This window comes from Xyrauchen texanus, chromosome 36 (assembly GCF_025860055.1).
Source record: "Xyrauchen texanus isolate HMW12.3.18 chromosome 36, RBS_HiC_50CHRs, whole genome shotgun sequence".
NCBI lineage: Eukaryota > Metazoa > Chordata > Actinopteri > Cypriniformes > Catostomidae > Xyrauchen > Xyrauchen texanus.
This window is the reverse complement of record NC_068311.1, coordinates 17,415,036-17,442,009: the sequence shown is the minus strand read 5'-3', so window position 1 is coordinate 17,442,009 and position 26,974 is coordinate 17,415,036. Positions and strand designations below refer to the sequence as shown.

General features: G+C 36.3%; 1 protein-coding gene across 2 annotated transcripts in view; it reads right to left on the bottom strand.

Moving 5' to 3' along the window:
* Positions 1-26,974, bottom strand: part of usp32 (ubiquitin specific peptidase 32) — a 116,331-nt gene that overhangs the window by 49,905 nt on the left and 39,452 nt on the right. For both annotated transcript variants that reach the window (XM_052107198.1, XM_052107199.1), the window contains exons 3-5: positions 6,466-6,571; positions 2,192-2,310; positions 1,191-1,350 (exon numbers count right to left, since the gene is read on the bottom strand). In XM_052107198.1, the coding sequence (XP_051963158.1) occupies positions 1,191-1,350; positions 2,192-2,310; positions 6,466-6,571 (385 nt within the window). The remainder of the gene's footprint in view (positions 1-1,190; positions 1,351-2,191; positions 2,311-6,465; positions 6,572-26,974) is intronic.

Sequence of the window (26,974 nt, the reverse complement as noted above, 5' to 3'; positions counted from 1 at the left end):
GATAATTTTCAACAGCAATATAATACAGTAAAATGTGTAATAAATAGCACAAGCCTAGGCTATATCACAAAAATAGCTAGTTATTTTTTCGCTTAAGATGTTTAATCGGGATACTTGTCTGGTCTTGCAAGTAACATTTTCTTTCTCTCAAGCATTTATGTCGAGCCCTGAGATTAGAGAGAATAGGGATGCACCGATCCGATACCTGGATTGGTATCGGCTCCGATACTGACGATTTTAGATGGAACGGCTATTGGTCCGACGAGCCCGATCCAAATCCGATACTGTGTGTTAGTCATGTTCGTTCCTGTGGAGCTCCAAAAATGACATAAATGAACAATAAGAACACCACTGAAGTAGTTAATATGACTCATAAATTTTATTCAAAGCCATTTGAAGATGTACGATAGCTCTGTGAATCACAAAAGACTGTGTTTAATAAGTAAATATATAATATTCACATGCAACACACACTCTCCGTCCACAGTGCCATTAAAAAACTTTTGCAAAAGTTTGTCATCCACACTGAAACATCTGAAAATGCTTAAATCCCCTCACTATGCATCATTTCCATATACGGTTTGAAACGCAATTCTCTCATTCCAACACAAGACAGCAATTCTGAATAAACTCCCTTTGATGGAATGCAATTTGAAGGTTGTAAAAAGTAAAAATGTATCTTTAACAATGCTATCAAAGTGAAAAGCAGGCCCAACAATGCTGCTACAACAAGGGCCACCATCTTGATTATTTTGGGTTGAATGGATCACATGACTGTATAACATGACAACAAATATTTCATTGTTTGAACATCTCCATTTTCCCAGTTCAGCGTACAATGCGAAGATGACCGTGACCTCAGAGTACAAAAAGGGGATTTAGAATATTATAGAATATTCAGTATTAAGAGAGAGTTGGGAGAGTTATCAAGCGAGTAATGAGAGAGATAAGGAAGGTTTGAAAGAGTATTCAGAGAACATGGGAGATCATTAATAGAGTATTGAGAAAGTATTGAAAAAGGAATGAGGGAAAAATTCAGATGGAGGGAGTATCCAGAGAATAGAGGGTATATTGGGAGGGTATCAAAGGAGTATTGAGAAAGTATTAAGAAAGGATTGACAGAGAATACAGATGAGAGAGAGCATTTGGAGTTTATTTAGTGAGTATTCAGAGAGTACAGCGACACTTACAGTGTGTGACACCTGCCAGGGTTTGGTAGAAGGTGGGTGTGTCACTGTCGTCGGTCAAGGTGACACACACACCGCCTGACAGTAGCCAGCGGGAGAATGTGAAAGCCTCTTTATTCTGCAGGAGCCAGCTCTTAAACTTATCATAATTCACCTTCTCACCCTGTATAGAAAGAGACAGAAAACTATAAAACAATATATTCCTATGAACCCATGACAAAAGAGAAGTGAAGAAATACAAAGTGGGGTTGCCTGTTAGTTGCATCCTCGGTTCATTAAAAGGGAAACATTCTCTTTATTAAAGTGAACTGAAGTCTGTTGTGTGCAGATATATTTGTGTGAGTGGGTTGGGTGAAGAGATAAGTCTTAGAGGCGCTGCTTTGGGTGGCTTTCCTCTAAATCAAGAAGTGATGCTGCAGAAAAAAGAGCTAATAGGGAAATAGGAGGGAATGTATGTCAAAGCCGTATTAAGGTGACATTTTTGGCTGCAACATTTGCACTGTTAACATTTAAGCTTATTATTAGAGCAGGGATATAACACAGATGAAGCTCTAGCCAGTAAAAGTTTAAACAGGTCAAAAGATATTGAATTTATAGCTTTTGCCAAACCAATGGACTACATCTGACAGAGAGTGGATTAAAAAGGCCTGTATTACATTTATCAGTGAGAAAATTCTATAGAAAAAGTTATTCCAGCAATACAATGCTCTACTTTCGTTCTAATATCTAGTAAGTTTAGCATTCTGCATTTAAAGAACCTAGCTTGCTGTTTCTAAATTGTTAAGATTTGCAACTGCTAAATGTTTCTTTTTGATGACACTGTATAAACCTCCTGGTCATCACTGAAAAAGCGTATTCATTTCCTGTCAGTCATTTAATAAGTATGCCTCCCCTCTCTTGAACACACTCTGTGAATGGATGACCTGACGACAAGTCTGAGAAGTCATTATTGACAAACAGGTGAGACTGAGGAGAATCAGATAGGTGAGTTTTCCTGCACTGACCTCTGTGAAGCATTTCCTAAGAGAGAGTGGGACTTCCCCATCCACTGAATGCAGCATGTTCTCCACATCCTCCCGGACGATATAGGTGCCTGAATCACAGGCGAACAAGCTAAAGATGTCTGTGGATACAGAGGACATGCTGGTTACACACACACACACACACACACACACACACACACACACACACACACACACACACACACACACACACACACACACGTTGATCTACCTATCATTATGAGGACTTTCCATAGACATAATGACTTTTATACTATACAAACTCTAGATTCTATCCTCAAAACCTAACCCTACCCCTAAACCTAACCCTCACAGAAAACTTTCTGCATTTTTACATTTTCAATAAAACATTGTTTAGTATGATTTTTAAGCGATTTGAATTATGGGGACACTAGAGATGTCCTCATAAATCACATTTATAGCATAATACCCTTGTAATTACCAGTTTGTAACTTACAAAATTGTCCTCGTAAATCACAAAAACACGCCACACACACACACACACACACACACACACACACACACACACACACACACACACACACACAACACACACAAACACACAAACACACACACACAAGCAGGTCAAGTCTAACAGGCAATGCATCTTGCACCCTCAGATCAATCATGGCTGTAGAGACAAGTGAGAGAATGTAACGGAGAGAGAGTGATGCACAAGCACAGACCGTACATCTACAGGTAATCTCAGACTGTGAACCTGCGGAGAAGTGGAGTGTGTATGCGGCTGGGAGAAACAGTTGGTTTTGTTTTTTTGTTTTTTATATTGGGGTATTTACACATGCGTTTTACAAGGGCTGTTCATTTAATGTGTCAATTCAATGTGATTATTATATGAAAAATAATGCGTTAAAAATATTAACATGATTAATTATGATACGTAATGAAGTATATTCTCTCCAACTTGAAATTAGGTATCTTTAACTACTATTTACTAACATATTTACTAACATTAAAATACATAAAATACAATGTGTTTATTGTGTAAATACATATTGTTCTGCAAAATTCTCAAAAACATTCACATTTGCTGCTACTGAGTTTGAGGTACGGGTAGGGTTAGGGGTAGCTGTTAGGGTTTAGAGTAAGGGTAAGGTTAGGTTTAGGATTACGGGTAAGGTTAACAGTGTAACTACATACAACCCGAATTTCGGACAATCACATGAGCCAATATTTTATTCACAATAGAACATAGATAACAGAACAAATGTTTAAACTGAGAAATTTAACAATTTTATGCACAAAATGAGCTCATTTAAAATTTGATTCCTGCTACAGGTCTCAAAATAGTTGGGACACCATTTACCATGGTGAACATCTCCTCTTCTTTTCAAAACAGCTTGAAGACGTCTGGGCATTGACGTTATGAGTGCCTGGAGTTTTGGTGTTGGAATTTGGTCCCATTCTTGCCTCAAATAGGTTTCCAGCTGCTGAAGAGTTTGTGGTCGCCTTTGATGTATTTTCCATTTAATGATGTGCCAAATGTTCTCTATAGGTGAAAGATCTGGACTGCAGGCAGGTCAATTCAGCACCCGGACTCTTCTACGATGAAGCCATGCTGTTGTAATAGGTGCAGTATGTGGTTTTGCATTGCCCTGCTGAAATACACAAGGCCTTCCCTCAAATAGAGGGGAGCATATGTTGCTCTAAAACCTTTATATACCTTTCAGCATTCATAGTGCCTTCCAAAACATGCAAGCTGCCCATACCGTATGCACTTATGCACTCCCATACCATCAGAGATGCTGGCTTTTGAACTGCACGCTGATAACACGATGGAAGGTCTCCCTCCTCTTTTGCCTGGAGGACACGGCATCTGTGATTTCCAACAAGAATGTCAAATTTGGACTCGGACCATAGAACACTTTTCCACTTTGAAATAGGCCATTTTAAATGTGCCTTGGCCCACAGGACATGACGGCGCTTCTGGACCATGTTCACATATGGCTTCCTTTTTGCATGATAGAGCTTTAGTTGGCATCGGCAGATGGCACGGCGGATTGTGTTTACCGACAGTGGTTTCTGGAAGTATTCCTGGGCCCATTTAATAATGTCCTTGACACAATCATGCCGATGAGTGATGCAGTATCGTCTGAGGGCCCGAAGACCACGGGCATTCAATAAATGTCTTCGGCCTTGTCCCTTAAGCACAGTGATTTCTCCAGTTTCTCTGAATCTTTTGATGATGTTATGCACTGTAGATGATGAGATTTGCAAAGCCTTTTCAATTTGACATTGAGGAACATTGTTTTTAAAGTATTCCACAATCTTTTTATGCACTCTTTCACAGATTGGATAGCCTCTGCCCATCTTTCCTTCTGAGAGACTCTGCCTCTCCAAGACATCCCTTTTATAGCTAATCATGTTACAGACCTGATATCAATTAACTTAATTAGTTGCTAGATGTTCTCCCAGCTGAATCTTTTCCAAATTTCTTGCTTTTTCAGCCATTTGCTGCCATCGTGCCAACTTTTTTGAGACCTATAGCAATCATCAACTTTGATATGAGCTCATTTAGTGGATAAAAGTGTAACATTTCTCTGTTTAAACATTTGTTATGTTATCTATGTTCTATTGTGAATAACATATTGGCTCATGTGATTTGAAAGTCTTTTAGTTTTCATTTTATTCAAATTTAAAAAACGTATGTACATAATAAGTACATGGAATCAAATGCTTAATTACATAGTAGTTAAAGACACCTAAAATAAAGTTGGTCCGAATAAGTAGTATATAGGCAAAAGTCCAGCTGTATAGGCAACACGCAGCTGTACAGAGTAGACAACAAACTACACTAGGCTTGTTTGACACTAGCGACAGCACAAGATGAGAAGGTGTTCTTGCTTTCAATCACAGCAGGACAGAGCACAATTCCAAATGCAGGGATTAAGTTTCAGACCATGTTTAACTTGACACAGAGACTTAAAAATGCTGTGTTTAATAAGCAAAACAAACAAAGTGAGATGCTCCAAAGAGTATGTCTGGCGCATATTTACATTGATGACTCCTTTTTACAGAAAAGCCCTTATAATAAATCTATCTCAGAAAGATAAAATTTGTATTGCAAAATGGATTGCTGTGGAAGGTTGGCCAATGACTGCCTTATGTTTAATAATAAGGATAACAACAATATATTGGCTTCCAAAGCAACTTTTTGTATGGTCTTATCAATGCTTTGTCTGCCAAAATGACGTAATGTGGTTTAATTTAATTTGGTTTAACTTAATCTGAATTATAACATTTATAATTTATATTATTATTTTTAATTATTTAAATATAATTAGAATTATATATACATTATATATTGAATTATTGTTATTTTAGGGCCTTTCTCAGCAAATATTTATGTATGCGGTAATTATTAATTAATCAGCATAACATGCAGTTAATTTGATTAAAAATTTTAAATCAATTGACAGCCCTAGTTTTTACTGATAGCTATCGAAAAGACCAAAAGTAAATGCCCTCGAAGATACATTTGGGAATGATAGCAATGTAGTACACACATTGTTCAGGTCAAATACCTAAACGTACTCCTCCCAAACTAATCTATGACAGCATATGGAAGTTTAGAAGCCTTCACTTAGTCCACACATGCCTTTTAACCACAAACGTTGAAGCAATTTTATTCTCCTCTTGTTTTTAGATTTGATGTGCCACATCAAGTGCAGCAAATTAGTAGATTTAATGATTAGTAGTATGATTACGGAATGTAATTTTGTTAGATTTGCATTTAGTGAAAGAATAGTCGATCAATTTATATTCATTTTACAGAGACACAATTATGCAGCCAAGTGTTAATGGAATATGCATACCAAATCAAATAGCAATACGCTCCATCACAAGTGACCAAATATAAGGTGGACAGCACAAAACAAAGTTAAATAACAAGATTATTGAATATGCCGAGCCTGAAGTGTGCTTGTTTCCTAGATTGCTGTTTGTAATTGAATAAGTAGGGTATCTGCTGTGACATGCATTGTGGAAAACAAAACACTCACAAGTAAGGCTGACAAAAACTTCTGAGAATTAAGCAACTAAAAATAGAGTGAATAATCTTAACTTAATGTACAAAAATTATGAAACAAACAGGTAGAAAATGTAATTACATTGCAAAACAATGCAATAATATGCAAGGTACTGTATATGCATGCCGTAAATATGCTGAATATTGGCTGAGTGGGCAGCTGTTTTAGGAGCAGATGTGTGCATTGTAGTCAAAGCCCCTCTACACTTACATTTGGCTTTCTCTTCATCACGTCCTCTTGTTAATAGAACCAGCCCAACTATCAGGTAGTTGAAGTGCAAACCTTTTGATGTGCCACCAAAAGAGTTGTATATCACCTACAAAAGAAGAAAGGAAAGAACGCCTGCTCATTAAATGTGTTCCACATTTAAAAAGCACATCAAATATTAGCATATAGAGGGATAGTTCATGCAAAAATTAACATTCTGTCATTTACATTGACTTACTTTCTTCTGTGTAACACAATAGGAGATATTTAACAAAATGTTGAAGCTGCTTTGTATCTGATTACATTTCACTTTCATTGTACATTAAAGAAAGACTATGAAAGTGAATTGTGACCAAAGACAGAGCATCTTGAAAATTTTGTTAAATATATCCTATCGTGTTCCACAGAGGACAGAAAGTCATACCGATTTGAAAATATCCCTTTAATTTGGTAATTAGACATAGTCTTCAACATAATATCTTCTCTATATGATATGATAGCAAGTATGTATGAATGACAGAGTGCGTGTGAGAGAGTTTGATAGTGTGAGAGAGTTTGATAGTGTGCGTGTGAGAGAGTTTGATAGTGTGCGTGTGAGAGAGTTTGATAGTGTGCGTGTGAGAGAGTTTGATAGTGTGAGAGAGTTTGATAGTGTGCGTGTGAGAGAGTTTGATAGTGTGCGTGTGAGAGAGTTTGATAGTGTGAGTGTGAGAGAGTTTGATAGTGTGAGAGAGTTTGATAGTGTGAGTGTGAGAGAGTTTGATAGTGTGAGAGAGTTTGATAGTGTGAGTGTGAGAGAGTTTGATAGTGTGATCTGTGTTCTGTTTGATAGTGTGAGTGTGAGAGAGTTTGATAGTGTGTTCTGTGAACAAACTCACTTGTTCATTTATAATACTTGTTCAACATAATATAGGGAATAGGGAGCAATTTCATATGGTTCTGAAGGGAACTAACCAACTAGCTAAATATCTGTTGATGACAGTCACCTGTGATTGGTAAATGACAAGCGGCAGACATGAAAAGATTAAAAAAAAAATATCTTGCGTGATGTCTGGTGAAAGGAACTTTTGCCTCTGTTCAGCCACCTCTTCCCCAATCCCAAAATAAATAGGGAAATTGCGGTTACCACATCCTGTGTAAAACGGCCTTTACATGCTACTAAAAGATACTAAAAACTAGACTTTTTTTTTATCTACTATCCTGCTCGATTTAAACATTGATCTTATCTGCAGTCTGAATGAATTTGACTGACAGATTTGAATAAAGCCTGATTGAAGAGCAGGGTCCAAATTATTTTGCAATTCCACTTAGTGAAGCTAGTGGGGCAAAATGACACATTTCACATTAAAAAAATATACTGTATATTTTGTTGTACCCACAAAATAGGAATTTTTGAGCTGTTTTTTTCCACCTTGTATATTTACAGCAAACATTGCAGTTCAACGCAGGGTTGGACAATTATCATTTTTGGTTATTTCCCTTTGATATTGTCATTGCCCTGTATTCAATTCAATTCAATTAAAACAACTTTATTGTTTATAACATAATGATAGAACATTGATTTAGGGAGAGAGAGTCACGTGACACCATGCAAGGATCGAATGTGTGAACGGCGAGCTCTGCGCACATTGGTAGTTTTCATACTTTTTATGACATAAACCATTGAGATTTGATACACTGTTCCATAACTGTTCTAGGAGGACAACATGTCAAGAATTCAAAATCCTCGGGCTCTGGAGACATTAAAAGACACTTACAAGTTCAAGCTGACGCCCCCCGAGCAGGCCTCAAGCCTGGAAGACAACTTAGTTGGGGAGGTGTGGGAAATGCGGCGAGAGATGCTGAACATGTTGGAAATGCAAACGAAGGTCGTTGCTGACTTGGAGGATCTTGAGGTGATCTGTCGATCGATCACTGCCATGGAGGCGAAGTTCACTGATGTGGTTGCAAAAGTGGGGGATGTCGAGAAATGGATTGATTACCTGGAGTCATCGGACAGGGAATTATCTGCTAATCTGCTAGTGACCAAGGTGAATTTGGAGCATGTCTGTGAGAAGTTGGAGGACATGGAGAACCATAACCGATGGAATAACATCTGTATCGTCGGAGTCCCTGAGGGAGCAGAGGGACAGGATACAGTGGAATTCCTGGATGGGCTCTTATAGGCTCGATATAGCAGGCCATAAACTGGAAATCGAGTATGATCCACGGAGGGAGACAGGCCCTGATCAATTATGGGCAAATTTCTGAGATCATCTGATAAAGATCTTGTGTCACGTGAGGCAAGGAGTAAAAGAAGTCTTTCTTGGAAGAAACCCAGCATTTTCCCAGACTTTGTGAATTCGACAAGAGAGAAACGTGACTGATTCAAGGAATGCAAGAAACCATTACATCAACGGAAGGTCGCTTTTGCACTGATATTCCCGGCCAAATTGAGAATAGATGCTAAGGATGGCCGTAAAACATTCACATGCCCACAGCAAGCGATGTCCTTCATAAAGTCAATGAAGTAAATCATCTTGTTGTACTCACATTGTGGAGTATTTCTTGCAAAGTCAATGGAGTATGTAATTTTGTTGTACTCACGTTTAGGGTTGCAACGGTATGCGATTTTCAAGGTATGATAACAGTCTCAGAAAATATCATGGTTTCACGGTATTACACAATTATTATTATCAGTTACAATGACCCTTAAAGGAGTGAGAACAGACAGTTTGGTTGAAAAAACACTTTATTATAATTTAAACTTGAAATAAATCTTTTTTTTAAATGGAAGTATGTGTAAAAAAAAAAAAAGCCTCCCTTTTGAAAATAAAATTGAATAAATAAGCTAACAGAATTATAATAATAAACTGAATTATAAACATGATAAAAAATAGCATGTAACTATAACATGTTATATAATTAAAGCATGTTAGTTTACATATTAGCATAGCATGTTAAATTAACTACTAAATGAAAAATAACACCAGCTGTGTGAGCTTTTAAAGTAATGTGCTATGATTATTAACAATTAACATATACTACTCCTGTCTGTACCTTTAACTCAGTGGTTCTCAACTGGTTTTGTTTCAGGACCCAGATTTTACATTGGATATCAAGTGGCGATACACCACAGTAAAAACGTAACCTGTATTTAATGTATCCTGGGTTGCATTTCCTTTTATGTTGCATAGTTTGTTCATGGTTTTCAAGTACAAGGAAATGCATCAAGTGACATTATTTTTGTTGTTGACGTCAACAACAAAAGAGACAGGAAGTTTTCTCTCCCCTTTTTAAAAATTGAAGAGCATATTTACATATATGAGCCCATTATTATCCTGTTTGTTTCCTAATTTCAAACTTAATTCAAACAGAACATACATACTACACAGAAGGAAAGGCTCCTCATTACCATGGTTAAGTCAGTCTAGTGTCTTAAATAATAGTAATAATAATAACAACAAATAATAGTATTTATTAAAAAATAAATACTAGCTGAAAAACATCTTGAAACTTTAACAAAAACTGCCACTGTTGATATAAAATGAGGTCTAATAGATTCTATCTTTAGATTATTTCACATGAAACTATAACATTGCCAAATTATAACAGTTACTTTTACTTAAAATCATGAAACAATTTTGTAAAGGTGATGGTGTATAATGCAAAAAAAAAAAAAATAAAAAATACTGCACAGCACAGCGTTGCTCTTTTCCTCCTCATGTTATGTCATGTTTGGCATGTCAGGGCTGCCTACTGTTTGAGAGGTTCGACTTGACTTCCTCTGAAACACTTTAAACTAGAAAAGTCTCATTAGCATTGGAATTGGTCACTTCAGTTTTGAGGTCTGCGCTCCGCAATATCGAGGGAAGCCCAGTTGTTGTACACGCATGTCAGAGAGCAGAGCAGATCATTAGCGCGAGCTGGTTCCATTACACTCGTGTGAAATTGCAGATGAGAAGCCTTTAGCTGATTGCGAGATTATCATTAAATCTGCCTCGGCAGTCCTAAATAGGCACTTGGGCAGCCGCCGAAATATCTTTAATAAGAGAACCATGTCATCGTAATTTCCCTGCTGTCGTCAGTTGCATTTTTTTTCTCAATACCGTAGATAAGCAAATGTAAATGGTATGATAACAGTCAATTTTCATACCATGGTATACCGTGAAACCGATATACCGCAGCAACCCTACTCACGTTGCAGCTGAATGGACCGGCTCACTGAACATTTGCTTGACTGTTTGAGGAATCAGCATGCTCTTTTTGTGCTGGTTCCACCTAGCAGCTGGAGTTTATTTTGCAGAATGTCACACCTTCAGGACAGTTTTTTGGATGAATGAATCTAAACGCTCTTTGTGCTTATTCCACCTATTGGCTTGAGTTTGTTTTATAGATTATATTTTGCTGTATAATTCTGTCTCACAAAATTTGCATAGAAAGACTGGACTTGAGCAATCCAATGGCAAATTTGTCACAGGGGTTCTCGTAGCTGTTTGGACTGCTTGAGTTTGGAGGTACGGACACCACTTGGCGGTGTTGTGTGCAGGGTTAATGCGCACGTTTTTCTTTTTTCTGTTTGTTTGGTTTTAGGGGATTTTTGGGTTTTGATTGTTGCACTAATGTTGGAATGTGGTCTTTCTAATCTTGTTTTTTTCACACAATCTATTTTTTTCCTTACATATCAAAAGTTAATATGAGACGATTGTCTTTCTCCAAAAAGAAGGAAGGTTATTTCCCTTCTTAAGCATAAGAAATATGATATAGTGTTTCTTCAAGAAAAACATATTTCTCTGCAGGAAGCAGAAAAATTTGGGAGGATATGGGTGGGCAGGTTTTCTTTAGTGCTGGCACAAGTAAGAGCAGGGGAGTCATTACGCTGATAAATAAACATCTACAATTCAAATGTCTCAAACAGATAAAAAGATACATTTGGAAGAGTCATTATAGTTTAAGCTGAAATTCAGGGGCAAAGTCTTATTTTGGCTAATATTTATGAACCTAACCTTGATGATCAGGGCTTTTTATAGATCTTGAAGTGATGTAGCAAGCTGCTTGCACCCCTCATGATATAATATTAGGAGGAGACTTTAATCTTTTGATGGACTCAGTCCTTGATCATAGTAAGTCCCCTAGATCAACATTGATGCTTCACAGGATGTGTAAAAAATCTTGTTCTTACAGATATTTGGAGACATTTGAACCCATCTGGGAGTGACTATACATTTTTTTAATCAGTCCATATGTTTTTTTTTTTATATCCAAGTCCCTCATTTCATCTGTTGATGACTTCATTAGTTGTGTGTTTAGACGTGTTGCCACATATGGAGAAAAGTAAATCATACAGAAGTAAATCATATATTCAAAATCCTGAATTCCAACAAATGTTAAAGGCTGAAATCAATGTATATGGAGACCAACTGGTCCTCGGTATCATCTGTGGGCATGGCTTGGGAGGCACATAAGACGGTTTTTAGGGGCCGGATTATACAGTATGCTGCATTCGCCAAGCATAAGAAAAGCATAAGAACTTGTGGAATTGGAAGGGAATAATAAAAGTGCCGAGGCAGAGCTGAAGCACCGAAATTCATCTAATGGCCTCAGAGATATAATACCATTTTGTTGCAGAAGGTGGAGTTTTGGATATTCAGGGCAAGACAGTCAAACTTTGATTCGGGGGATAAAGCAGGGAAACAGCTGGCTAGATATATAAAACAGAGAGAGTCTTTTTCTACCATTCCCTCAGTGAAATCTGCAGGTGGTGAAATATTTATCTTAGCCATTGATATTAATAATGCTTTTAAAGAATTCCATATTGATCTCTATAGTTCCAAGTCTTCGTCTACTGATGAGGATATTAGAAACTTTGTGGAACCATTAGAACTTCCTAAACTGTCGGCTGAGCAAAAAATTTTCTTGATTCTGAGATAATTACCTCGCCAAGGTTAAGGCCTTGCATACGGGGCCAGTTACAGACAAAAAAGGAGATATTTGCAGAATTTGACAAAAAGTGTATTGGATTAGAATTACTGAGTGCACCTTTAATGGATTTATATGGACAAAAAATATTTAATAAAAAAATACCAAGTTGAAACTCCAAAAAAGAAGGCCTGTACTATGTAGGGGAAAATATTCTGAGTTTTCTTGAAGTTGGTTTGACATCTTTAGATCAAACAGTCATAGAGTTTAATGGTTTTATATGGATACACAATTCTGAATAGAAAAGACCAAGTTTAAACTCCAAAAAAGAAGGCTTGTGCTATTTAGAGTTTTTGGAAGTTGGTTTGACATCTTTATGTTAAACGGTCATAGAGTTTAATAGAATTAGAATAACATTTAAATATCTAAAAAAATAAAAATAATAATAATATATATATAAAACATATCAAATATATATTCTCCAAATGGAGTCTTGTGTCATAAATTGATATTTTTAAATGGGTGTGAAGCCCTAACTTATGGATTTATAGAGCTAATGAATTTGGTATAAAAAATACCAGTTTTGAAATTTAAGCCGTGTGAGATATTAAGGACATCTGTTTATGTTTGTCTCAGTAGTTTTTGCTTATTGATTTGAACAATGTAGAGAGATAAATGGTGTTTATTCTGAATATCAGAATAACTTTATCATAGTGGGATGGTGATATGTGAATCTGCCAGCGAACCCCAGCATGCCCAAGCCGGTTGTAGAGGGCATAGTAAAATCCACAAAAATAATATCCAATGTTTCATGTCTGAGCACATAATTGACAAGCTGTACATCAGACTCTGATCATGTGCAGAAAATGGATAAAACAATAACAAACAAATACAAAGCCTCAAACCGCTAGTCGCTCAAGCAAAGGAGCACCCCCTTATTTGTACTACCTGCAGCATAATAAACAAGCCATTCTACCCGTGAAAGCCATTAAGCCACAGTCAAACTAGGATTTGAGCATGGATAATTATTTTGTACATCACGCTCAAGGTTTTACTAAATAATAAATAAAAAAATAACAAATATATAATCTACCTCAAATTCCTGCAACAATAAAACATGCTGCTTTGAGATATGTATTGAGCTACGAGGTCAGTGTGTGAGGTTTCAATTCTCTATTTGTCACACGTCTTCTCGTCATCTGAAACTTGAACTTTAGTGCATGAGCTTGCGTTTCCGGTCTCATACGTTTGAATGGAAGCGGATAGAGTGTGAAGTGAAGTGTGACCACGGTTTTACTTTAGAACATGTGAAAATGTATTTGATTTGATTCATCAGTGAGGATCAGACTACTATTCTTGAATTGGAAGTGTAAATTATGGCCAGTAACTGGCAGTTTTTATTAATTTGGTGCATTTGATTAAATTAAGATTAGGGATGCATAGATACCAATATTGGTATCGGAATTGCGTCCAAAACTGCGCTCATGTACTTGTACTCGTAAAAATGCTTCGATAACAAAAACTGATACCATTTGATGTACGAATGTCATTACGTAAACATTCAGCGCACAAATTAAAATCATGTCATGTCCTATTGAGATTATTGAACAGCAAAAGCTGTGATTTAATGAGATAAATATATAGTTTGCACATGCAGCATTTTAAATGTGAGTGCTTGTGAATGTATGCGGCTGATGTTGTGCAGGCATAGACTCAATCATACCTTTAGAGATCCTTGGCTCATACAGTACATGGAATACACTATTATGAGCATCGTATACTCACTCTGTTTGTAGCAGATGACAGAAGGCAGAGTGCTAAATAATATTTTAACATATACATAGTTAGCATTTATTCATATACAGACTATATATTTATTTATTTAAATAGCAGCCTTTTGCGGTTTAATAATCACTGTAATTCAAGTAGCGACCGGCTTTTCCGGATTGTGAATCTGCCGTTATTACGTCAGACTTCCTTGGTCTAACAACACAGAAATAGGGATGGGCATTTTGGTCATTTTGTATACTCAAGTACTCGGACTAATTACACATTGAGTACTCAAGGGGAAATTACATATTCATAACAGTATAATAACATGTCTGACAAACGTCTATACCTGCGTACACACTGCCAGCGACTTTGTCGCTGCAGGTCGCCAGTGGATGGCGGTAAAGTCGCTAGTGGGCGTTGTGCTCTCATTGAAAATTGTGGGCGCTGTGCTCTCATTGAAAATTAATGGGGTGGTGTCGGCGTCTCGCGCAATGTTGCTGGCAGTGTGTACGCAGCTTATGTGTGTTCCCAAATAATCGCTCTTGTGAGGAAAGCCGCTATGCCCTGTATTTTTGTTACTGTAATTCATGAAGCATTCAATTCAACTCGGAGAGTCTGAATTTCCACCTTTCAACATTATATTGGATATCTAACTTAGAAACTTGAGCGGAAATCTTCATTCATTTTGTCGAGATGCAGGCGTTTATGTTACATCACAAAGGGCAGGGAGGTTTAGTCAGTGACAATCATTCACTTTTATTAAATAATATCCATTAATGAGTCAAAGTTCTTAAATTACATGATAATAAAGTGTGTTTAGCAAACGTTTTACAGAGACAGGTTTTCAAAACATGGTTAATTACGCGCTCTTTGTTTTGATTATTGTAATGATAGCATAGCAGCGTCGTATCAGTTTGTTTGCCATAAGTCGTCTCTGTAAATCAATGCACCCCTCGAATTCACAATGTAATCAATCTCAAAATGAATAATAAGCTCCCTCTTTGACACGTTTGTGTTTAGTTGTCAGGTAATAGTCACTGGATTTCAAATTAAGCGAAGTCACATCATGCGTGATCACAAGAGTCCTCGTGCCCATCCCTTCACAGAAACACTTCAAAATAAAAGCTCTGCCAAAATACAAGCTCAATTTAAATGAAAGAATTATGACAGAAACAAATCCCTACTGTATACTGTAGTTATGTAATATTCACTTTTATACTACAACTATTACTACTACTAATAATAATAAATCAATAGTAACTGTTATATAAGCGATATCTCACATCAGTGATAATCTATTATACAGCACTTTATTTGACAATAATAACTCCTATGTTGTATTTAGGATTGTGCTGTGAGGTTCACATTTCTTGTTGAAAATGAATTGTTATACTTACATTTGATTCAAGTTAATTAATTGATTTATTTTGAATTGTTGACATCGGGCTGAAGTCTTGGAATGTGAATTCTTCATTAAAGCTGCACTACGGAACTTTGTGCTCTCTAGCGACATCTGTGGTTAAAATTTAAAATTGCAAGCAATTTGCGGAAGAATACATTACGTCAGTCATTAATTATGAATTAATCTCATGATTTCAGTTTACCTGGACATCACCTGTATGTGATCATGACTGGAAGATATTCAGAGCCGGAGTCATAATGTGCTATTTTCATGTTGATTTTATTATGTTATATGATTAATATGATAACACTTTTATATCCTCTGAAACAGTGTACAATGGCTTTCCAATTATCAAAATATATTAATACAATTTATTATATGTCCCTTTGTATCTGATAAACTGTGAAAGATGCGAGAACATTATGTCTAGTTGCACTTAATGTGTTTAAGAGCGGTTTATATCTCCAGTTAATTTACAAGCATTTTTACGTGCTACTTTGATAACGTTGCTTTTGGGAAACTGATGAACTAAGTACAATTGAAGTGCTACTAATGTTCAACTTTGACCCACGCCCAGTGGGAATGTGCAAACGTCTTTTTGGTTCTTGCTCCACAATAAATTTAATACCCTTAATTGCAGTGTCCAGATCCTGTAGTATATATATGATTATCAAGTTAATCAGGAATAATCAATGAAAACATTGTTGATTTATACCACAGTTATGTCTGAGGGGCAAACATGCAGGTTACACTATGTAAAGGCCTGTGACGTGATGAATATGTGCTCACATATGTTTGACTATTTGACTGTGTGTGCAGAAACATAAATAGCATTACTTAGGGGGGAGAATTGATCTCTTCCAAAGGACTTTCTGTTACTTCTTAATATGGTCAGACCAGAGTCAATGAAGAGCATGATAGATAATACATGTAAGCCCCACCTTGTTTGAGGAGATGTATCTAAGTAAAACCAAACCAGAGATGCTTCAGTTGTTGTTGGTACTGTGGTTTCACCGTAGGCAACTCGGCTTTATTGTGTGATAATAAAGTCTATTCTTCTGAAATCAAAACCCCAAAGATGCGGAGTGATTTTTCACAAAATTTGCATAAAAAACTACTACAATTGGCACCCGAACAGGGACAGAAGAGGGCAGAGTTGTTACATCGCGGGCTGGCTGGGAAGGCGAACACAAACACGGTGGCCACCATTAAGAGGTAAGCATATTTTGCTTATAAACGTTTGTGTTACTTGCCAGTTTGCCTGTGGTGGTAAGAACGCAAAAAAAAAAAGCTCTTCTAAACCAATAAAAAAGGAAAATAAGAATAAAGGGTTTTTGATTCCAGAAGAAATAATTGCATGCAATCGTCTGTTTTCTACTGTTAAGTGGGCCTTGATGGATAACAGTAAATATTTGTTAATTGTTTTATGTTTATAAATCCTGTAGGAACGGGTCACTCAAGAGGAGTGTGTGTTTGTGTGTATAAAACCTGGAGGAACGGGTCACTCAAGAGGAGTGTGTGTGTGTGTGTGTGTGTGTGTATAAATCCTGTAGGAATGGGTCACTCAAGAGGAGTGTGTGTTTGTGTGTATAAAACCTGTAGGAACGGGTCACTCAAGAGGAGTGTGTGTGTATAAATCCTGTAGGAACGGGTCACTCAAGAGGAGTGTGTGTTTGTGTGTATAAAACCTGTAGGAACGGGTCACTCAAGAGGAGTGTGTGTTTGTGTGTATAAAACCTGTAGGAACGGGTCACTCAAGAGGAGTGTGTGTGTGTGTATAAATCCTGTAGGAACGGGTCACTCAAGAGGAGTGGTAGAATAGTTGCGTTCTAGAATTATTTTGTGTTATTGTGAGCTCTGTGTTTATAAAGGCCTTGTGTTTGTAAAAAGTGTGGTCATTCCTGTGGTTTGTGAGAGCATCTGTATTTGTGTTTGAAAGTGTGTAAAGAGCAAGTGTGTATGGACGTGTATGACTGAGTACAGACATAAGCCCAGTACAAAGATTGGAATGAAAGCCTGTCTTGAGAAACTTTGGAATAATTAACTTTTTTAAAATATAGAAAACTAAAAATGTTCCAAAATATCAGCCTGTGCTACATAAATGGTGAGGTGTATATATGCAATTTACAGCAGAGAAAATATATTTGGGCTATTTTCAACCTTCCATCACTATATGGAGGCAGAAGAGAGCTGATAATTGCAAGCAGAAAAGGCACCTAATAGATATTCTGGTTGTAAAGTGGAGATAAAACCAATGATAAAGATATATAGATAGAAAGATACATTTAATAGAGTATAAACAAACAACAAGAAAATGAATAAAAACAGTGAGATAATATAGATGTAAACGAAATTAAAAAAAAAGAAATCAAAAAGTTAACTCACAACTGGCTGGAAAACATTTAGTCTTGGCTGTTCTTAGTCTAGCAGCTGTTGATTGGAATGGGCTAGAGCATAACTCCTAAACTAGACTGTAGCATAGAAATGTATTTGACTTCATACAGAGAATCTATACATTTAAGAGATATAACTGTGCTTAGAGAAAAAGTTTATATTAAAGTGACAAGTAAAAATATTTAAATTATAAAGAACTGTAAAGTGACTTAATTTCATTTGGGAAATCACATTATCTGGACAAATAATAAAGCTTTGAGTCCAGTGTATTGCATTGAATTGAAGTCAACTAATTAATTGGAATTTAAACAAAGGTAAAACTCCAGTGGAAAGAGTAAAATCTAGAAGTCCACTGTGTAAAATCTCAAAGAAATGAGAAAGCAAAATAAATAAATAAATAATAAAGTGACGTGAATGAACTTTGTGTATTAAAAAGTAAAGGTGAAAGAAATTGGAAAAATTGTTTCAAAATATTGCTGTTGAAGATTAGTGCAGAAGGAAATACATTTAAAAAAATAAAAGATTAATTTATTCTCTAAATGTATTGATTTATCTAAATTAATGGTGCCAAAATAATTTTTCATTTTTATATGCTAAGTAAAAATGAAGAAGGAACAAGTGGAGAAATAAGAACTAAAATCTAGATGAAACTGATCCTAAAAGGTAAATTGACAAACATATAGGAAATGTATTCATGTATGGAGTATAATAATTCATATATTAGAAGAAGATAAGGAAAATGAATTAGAAAGACATTTAGATTAAACGGTTAAAAAATAAATAAATAAAAAATAAGAGTAAAAACTAAGAACAGGAAAAATAAAAAGAATAAAGTAAGAGCTATGTCCAGAAAGTTTAAAATTCACTGAGAAATATGAGGCAGGCCAGAAAAGCTGAGGCATGCAGAGGAGGGTAAAATGACAGGATCCTTTTTAAAAATACCTCCCTATGTGACCCCAAAGGTCAGCTCCCAAAGGTCAGCTCCAAATACTTTAGATAGAATGTGGATAGTATTTCTCGTAGTGAGACCGGTAGTTATCAAAGCCACAGAAAAAGGGAAAGGGAAATTAAAAAGAAAGATTTTGAAATTGGAATATGAAAAGTAAATCTTAAATGTGAAAATGTCACATTCATGTGTCTGTTTTATGTTCTGTCTAGTCCAATATGAGAGAATAACATTTCTAACAATATTAAATTAAACTATAATGTCTTGATATATACATTTACCCAGGATTATATGTTTTATTTTTCACGTGTTTAAATATGTCTGGAGAACAATGTACATGTGTGTGCAACTTTATTAGTGTAAACTTGATCAACCAACAAAAATAAGACAGATAGTGTTTATTATTTTTGTTAGAAAATGTCTGACTGGAGAAATTGAGCGAAACCTGGTAGTGAACAGAGAGGTTAAACCCGGTGTCTCTCATAATGTCTCTAGTCAAACACAGGGGGCCCCCGAATTTAGAAAAAAGAGATAGCAGATTCTTTTAAGATTAGACATTTTTCTTTTATTTTGTGTTTTAGATATTCAGTGTAGGCATTGGTTGATCATGGGTACACTGAAAGTTGTCACTGAGACTAGAATTAAAGAAAATAAATTTAAGAATGATTTAAATCATTGCACGTTCTCTACGTTTCAAATTTACTCAGAGAAGTTTTTTCTTGGGTTTGTTCTATGACCAGTCATGCCAGATAAAATTGAAATAAGTCCCAATATGTGGTGTATTTCATTGAAAAAATATTGATAATGCTAAGGAAAAACTGGAGATTGGTATTAGGTGAAACCCATAGAGAAACATTAGGATTAAATTGAATATCATAAATAATTTGATGTTCATGTGTCTATTCTGTGTGAAATTGATGCTAACTATGTTTTACTCTCTCTGTTGTCAGCATTGTATAAGTCATTTCAATAACTCATTCTGGAACCAGTCTCTCAACATTGCAGATTGCTGAGCCAGGTGATTTATTGAAGAAGCTTATATTACAGGAGACAGTCCAGAGAAAACGAAAAGGACTGAGAAATACAGTATGTGTGCGGTTATATGATTGGCTCTCCTACTATCATGAATGCTGGTAATCATTACTGAATGGACATTTCAATTGTGGATTCAAATTTCTCTTGATAAGTTGATTTCAGTCATATATAACTAATTGGATGTTTGATTCTCCAACTGCCATCCATGGGTGCAATATCCATTTCTAAATTGTTCTGAGGGTCTAAATTTAAATCCAGCATCTAATTGCGAATTTGTTGATGTGAAGGTTAAATATTAAAACTAAATGGCAAAGTGAGAGTAACATATTGGATTGTTTACTCCCCTAAATTTTCCAAAGACTACCCTCACTTTAAAGAAAAAGCTTAATCAGTACTGCAAGGAGTTAATTAAGTGTCTATTTCTAGTAAGCTATTTTTTATTTTAAGTTAAATCCATGAAAAAACTGTTTTAAAGGTATACAGTTTATGCACAGTGACATCTGTCTCTGCTATTTAACTGAATAATTGATCATGAAATGCTGATAAGTACAAGACGATAATAACTGAAAAATCATATTATTAAAGGATGATAACATTAGGATATAAAAAATGAGACTTGTAAGAAATTCAAAGGACATAATGTATTTCACTGATAAATTATTCAAAACACAAGATATTTGTCTGAACTTCCATTGTGCCACTTTACTATTTTATTTTGTTTAAAATCTTTAATTTATTTTCTGTTAATTTAAAAAGGTAATTTATGTTGGTTTATTTATGACATAATGAAAATTCCTTCTCCTGAGAAAGAGTAAGAAAAGAGAGAAAGTATTCATAAGAGAGTTTAAAACGAAAACGTAAATTTCTCAATGGTCTGAATACAAATGCGCATTAATTTTATTGCGCGAGGAGGGAAGGGATAAGAGAAGTAGAAATTCTAGAAGTTTTCTTGAAGATGGTTTACAATGGCAAAGGTTGAAAGCAGATAATATAATAAAATATATTTGATTATATCATTTTATTAAATTACATTTATCACTATTCTCACTGTTGTAGAATTACAAATGTGTTATTGTGATTTTCTAAGAAAGAAAAGGGGAATAACTGTAACAACAGTGTAGGAGTGCAATCTCTCCCTCAAATTCTTTCCCTCTCGCTCTCAGTTTAAGTCTTTAAGTGGGCTAAAACCATATCACTAAATTGTTTTATTTTCTTTTGATTTTGTTTTCTTTTATATGGAAAATGATGTGATTTGACAATAATGTTAGGTACAGTAATATGAAGGAAAGGTTCAAACAGCTTTCCTCATCATGATTAAAGATTTGTTATTTTCAGAGGGCAATTTGAAGTGAAGTGCTCATACTAAAGATAAGAGATTTGGTTGAATGTACATCTGGAAGAATAAATGTAGGTTCTAAAACTACTTAGAAATTATTAAATTAAAGTGATGATTTAAATTAAGCATTTAGAAGCTTGACAGAGGCGATCATGTATTTTGATTTGTTCTGATGGTTCTTCTTCACCAAGAGACAAGGTCTTTTGTGACCTTTGCCAAAGGAGAAAACATAACAACTTGAATGGAAATTAGTGAACTGTAAATAAGTTCAATTGTTGCATTTTACTTTTCATTTGGACAATTTCAATAGATTGTTTAACTTTGAATAATGCTTTGTGAATTTAACCATGTTTTGGACTGTCTTAATGTTTGAGCAGTTGTAGATGGCTCCATTGGCTGTGATGGTTCTCAGGTGATGCTCCCTGAAGCAAGGGATAATAGCTGTTTGCTGATACCAGATTATTAAAGATTGGATAATAGGACTGAGCTGTACCGAGACCAGAGACAAGAGATGATAACCAAATGATGGGTAAAATTCTCCAGTGGCAAGAGGTGACGACCCAATGACGGGTAAAGACTCTCCATTTGCAAAATGAGAGCTGCCTAAGACAGGGCGCCACCGCCCTGGAAAGATGCCCAAGAAGGGTGAACTGGGTTCAAGGAAGTGGATGGATGCTTTTAGGAAAGAAGCATCAAAAGGGAGGTCTAGAAGAAACCTGCCAGAAGTTGTGAGTTCCACTCAACCCGACTGTGTCTTAATAACCGCTTTATTAAAATATTTTATCACAGCGATGAATAACAAGCATTTTATCACTGTGTTATCAGGGGATCACACCCCGTGTAAAAGACCAATTATAGATTGATTTTGGAGGTAAAGCTTTGAGAACCGTTACATACAAGAAGTGCCTAAATTATTAAAGAAGTATTAAGCAAACCTGGGACTGTTTGCATGATGAAGAATTACGATTGGAAAATTATTTTTGTTTATGCTTTTATTGAACTCATGTACATTTTAATAATAATGAAGAATGGAAAAGAATATATGGTGGTGACTAAAAATTAACATGGCCTGATTGCCAAAAGAATGGGGTGCACAATTAACTCAAATTAATATAATATCTGGATAATAACATTGTGGAAGGAATAAGATTCTGTTGTATGTGATCATTGGTAAAATAATTTTGGATTCAAGCAACAGTAAAGCAGATGACTTTGATTGATGTGAATGGCCCAATGCAATGGCAACTACCCTGAATGGACAGAAAGACCAACTTGGGAGGAAATTGATTCCTTCAATGAATATATAAGAAGATATGAAGAACCATGCCCTGGGTGTAAGTGCTGGTTAACCTCTCCCCAAAGGGTGATCCTCTACGATGCGCAAAGCATCTGGGTTGAAGACATCTACACTACAAGCAAGAACTCTTAAAATTATGATGAATATTTTGTTTAATGCAATCTACGTAACTGTGACAACCAAAAACAAGACCAAACCAGGAGCACGTACATGCTTAAATATGTTAATTTGTGACTACAGAAAGTCACAGAGGAGGGAATATGTAGTATATTTTTATCAAGTTAATCAGGAATAATCAATGAAAACATTGTTGATTTATACCACAGTTATTTCTGAGGGGCAAACATGTAGGTTACTCTATGTAAAGGCCTGTGACGTGATGAATATGTGCTCACATATGTTTGACTATTTGACTGTGTGTGCAGAAACATAAATAGCATTACTTAGGGGGGAGAATTGATCTCTTCCAAAGGACTTTCTGTTACTTCTTAATATGGTCAGACCAGAGTCAATGAAGAGCATGATAGATAATACATGTAAGCCCCACCTTGTTTGAGGAGATGTATTTAAGTAAAACCAAACCAGAGATGCTTCAGTTGTTGTTGGTACTGTGGTTTCACCGTAGGCAACTCGGCTTTATTGTGTGACAATAAAGTCTATTCTTCTGAAATCAAAACCCCAAAGATGCTGAGTGATTTTTTCACAAAATTGGCATAAAAAACTACTACAATCCCAATAATAACTTCGTGCTGGTGTGCCAAAAGATGAAAAAGGGTTTCTTTGTTGCTAAATCCTAAACTAAATTATGATTTAACTAAATCATCCACATCCATTTTTTGCATTGATGAAGCTGCTGGCTCAGTGTTCTTTAATTGTGATAATGACGCACTGTTTCTGGTCATTTTGACTTTATTCTCAAAATAATATGACTTTATTCTCTAAATTGTAGATGTGTTTTTTTTACGTGGCAATAAACGTCTCCTTTCATATTGGAGGAAACAAAAAATGGTGGGTTATAGTACGTCCGCAAACGCGGGGGAGGTTTCTTTCGGGTACAAAAGAGGAGCAGTTACACCGAGGCCTGTACTCTGGACCGGGATCAATTTCTGGGGCGGAGAGTCACAGCATCATCGGACTGAGCTTGTTGTTATTGCAGGCAATCTCAACACTGTGCGTTACAGGGAAGACATCCTCCTCCCTCATGTGGTACCCTTCCTGCAGGCTCATCAATGACAATGACACCAGCCATACTGCTTGTTCTGTGCGTGATTTCCTGCAAGACGGGAATGTCAGTGTTTTGCCATAGCCAGTGAAGAGCCCGGATCTCAATCCCAATGAACACGTCTGTGACCTTTTGAATCGAAGGGTGAGGGCTAGGGCCTTTCCCCCCAGAAATGTCCAGGAACTTGCAAGTGCCTTGGTGGAGGTGTTTCTCACAGCAAGAACTGGCAAATGTGGTGCAGTCCATGAGGAGGAGATTCACTGCAGTACTTAATGCAGCTGGTGGCCACACCAGATACTGACTGTTAATTGCCCTTTGTTCAGGGACACACTATTCCATTACTGTAGTCACATGTCTGTGAAACTTGTTCAGTTTATGTCTTAGTTGTTGAATCTTTTTATGTTCATACAAATATTTACACATTAAGTTTGCTGAAAATAAAAGCAGTTGAAAGTGAGAGGACGTTTCTTTTTTTGCTGAGTTAATATTTGGCAATAGATAATCAAAGCTGTGCACACAATTCCAAGTGTGCTTTAATACAACAGTTCTCTAAAATTAATATTGAGTAACTTTCATTCTAGAAACAATATGACCAGTTATTTTGTCTATTTTTGCTCTGCTAACACTATAAGCACAGATGAGCAGTCACACAGTGAGGCCTTTCACAGTGCTGTTAAATGTCAGGACTCTTGGAACGCAGTTTGTCCAGTCAGATTAGAGGGCCACAACTAACTATTGTGTAATAGAGCTGTTCAGCCGTGACGTCAATTTGTAGGCAAACCCGGAAGTCTAATGCAGCATGGGTTCTCTGGATTTTCCTATGGGTTTTAACTTAAGTGAAAAATAAGGTCTGTGGTAAACATTACTTGGCGATGCGTGGACGTTTTGTTCTACAACATAAATTACTCACAGTCTTAAATGTGAATTTTGAAGCTGCTGTATGTTTTTTTATTTTATTAAAAGTATGTAAATCAATATGGCTTCAAAATGCACGCTTGAAATATGGAAGTGTTTAATTTATGTTGTAGAACAAAACATCCACGCATCGCCAAGTAATGTTTAACATAGAACTTATTTTATTCATAAGTTGAAAAACCCCATTATAAAAACTCATAGGAAAATCCAGAGGCCAACCATGGCGAATTGACTTCGGTGTTTGTGGACGACAACCTAACAGCTCTAAAGGCAGGTCAATGACTGCAGTCCTGTGGGTGATTAATCTACAGCCTGCAGGTGACATCTCACAGTTCGTCCATCATCAACAACAGAGATTGGAGGATCTCTGAGCCCCCAGTTTATCATTTCAATGGCGTAATAAGTTGATTGGTTCCCCTGAACTCAGCTCGCTGCCTGCAAACACTCATTAAATCCCTCGCTGCATTGCGCACTTCCCACTTACTGTCTGCATATTTTCAGCCTCTGGCATGCTCCAGTTGATCATTACCTCAACATTCAGTCTTTCAGCATTTGTATTACATAAAAGGGCAATGGTTACATGCTACGGAAACATGCTATGCCATTCATTATGAAAGCAAATGAAAGCAAATCTAAGCCGCTCTCAATAAGAATAGCTTCTGTTGATGTGTATTTTGGTTAGCTGGTGTTATGTTTTTCACTTTGAGCAATTTATGTCCAGAAATACATGAACTTAATTTTACCTTGTTAAAGTAATTTGTTTTGTAGCAAAGAAGATAAATGTGTTAAGTAACCAAACAGTATGTAAACATTAAGTGTTGTTGTACAGTACACAGTACCACCCATCTTATCATACACACAGTGATCCAGTGACTTATAGTATGTGTAAAAAGCTCATTCTGTCTGTAAGAAATGAATGGTGCACATCTAGGAATATTCACCCAGCAAAAACACTTCAGATAAAGCTTAAAAAAATATTCTAATGTTAACCTGAATGCTTTGTGTGCAGATTGCGACATAATGGTTAGCTGTGCATTCCAGCCAAGTACAGACAGCTCCTCCAAGGGTCAGCCAGAGCTCTGACATCCTCTCTGCTCTTTGGCCTAAACTGCAGCCAGCTTATCTCAAATGAATCCACATGGTACTGAGGGTTGAGTTGTGGAGATGAATGACAATGCAGTGTTAATTAACCAAACCTTAAATTCAACGTTTTTTTATCATCAAAATTGCCCCTCTCAGCCTATTGCGGACAGTCTGAGCACTGATGGAGGGATTATGCATTCGTGGTGTAACTCGGGCAGTTGTTGTTGCCATCCTGTACCTGTCCCGCAGGTGTGATATTCTGATGTATCGATCCTGTGCAGGTGTTGTTACACGTGGTCTGCCACTGCAAGGATGATCAGCTGTCCTTCCTGTCTCCCTGTAGTGCTCTCTTAGGCATCTCGCAGTACGGACATTGCAATTTATTGCTCTGGCCACATCTGCAGTCCTCATGCAGCATGCCGAAGGCACGTTCACGTAGATGAGCAGAGACCCTGGGAATCTTTCTTTTGGTGTTTTTCAGAGTCAGTAGAAAGGTCTCTTTAGTGTCCTGAGTTTTTATAACTGTGACCTTAATTGCGTACCATCTGTAAGCTTGTTAGTGTCGTAACAACCGTTCTCCACCAGCCGACTACATGATAGCTTTTTCCCCCAAGCAATCAGACTGTTGAACACTTGATCTATCAGGATCAATAATTAGCACTGCACTTTATTCAGCTGTAATCTCACACTGGACTGTCAACATATTCTCCTCAATATACTACTTTATATATATATATATATATATATATATATATATTTTTCATATACTCCTTACTTATTGTATTGCATATTGTGTATTCTATATTGTATTCTATATTGTGTGTATTGTATATAATTATCGTGTTGTGTAAGTATGTGTACATTTGATATGTAAATTGTGTTGTGTAAGTATGTTGTTTATTGTAATTGGTATATGTCTCGTCACTGTCATGACTGCTATGTTGCTCTGAACTGCACACAAGAATTTCACCTACTGTTGCACTTGTGTACATGGTAGTGTGACAATAAAGTGATTTGATTTGATTTGATTTTTAAATGTAACTGGGAGCCAGTGTAAAGACCTGAGGACTGGTGTGATATGTTCATATTTTCTGGTTCTGCTCAGAATCCTGGCAGCAGCGTTCTGTATGAGCTGCAACTGTCTTATGGTCTTTTTGGGAAGGCCAGTGAGGAGTCCATTACAATAATCCACCCTGCTGGTGATGAAAGCA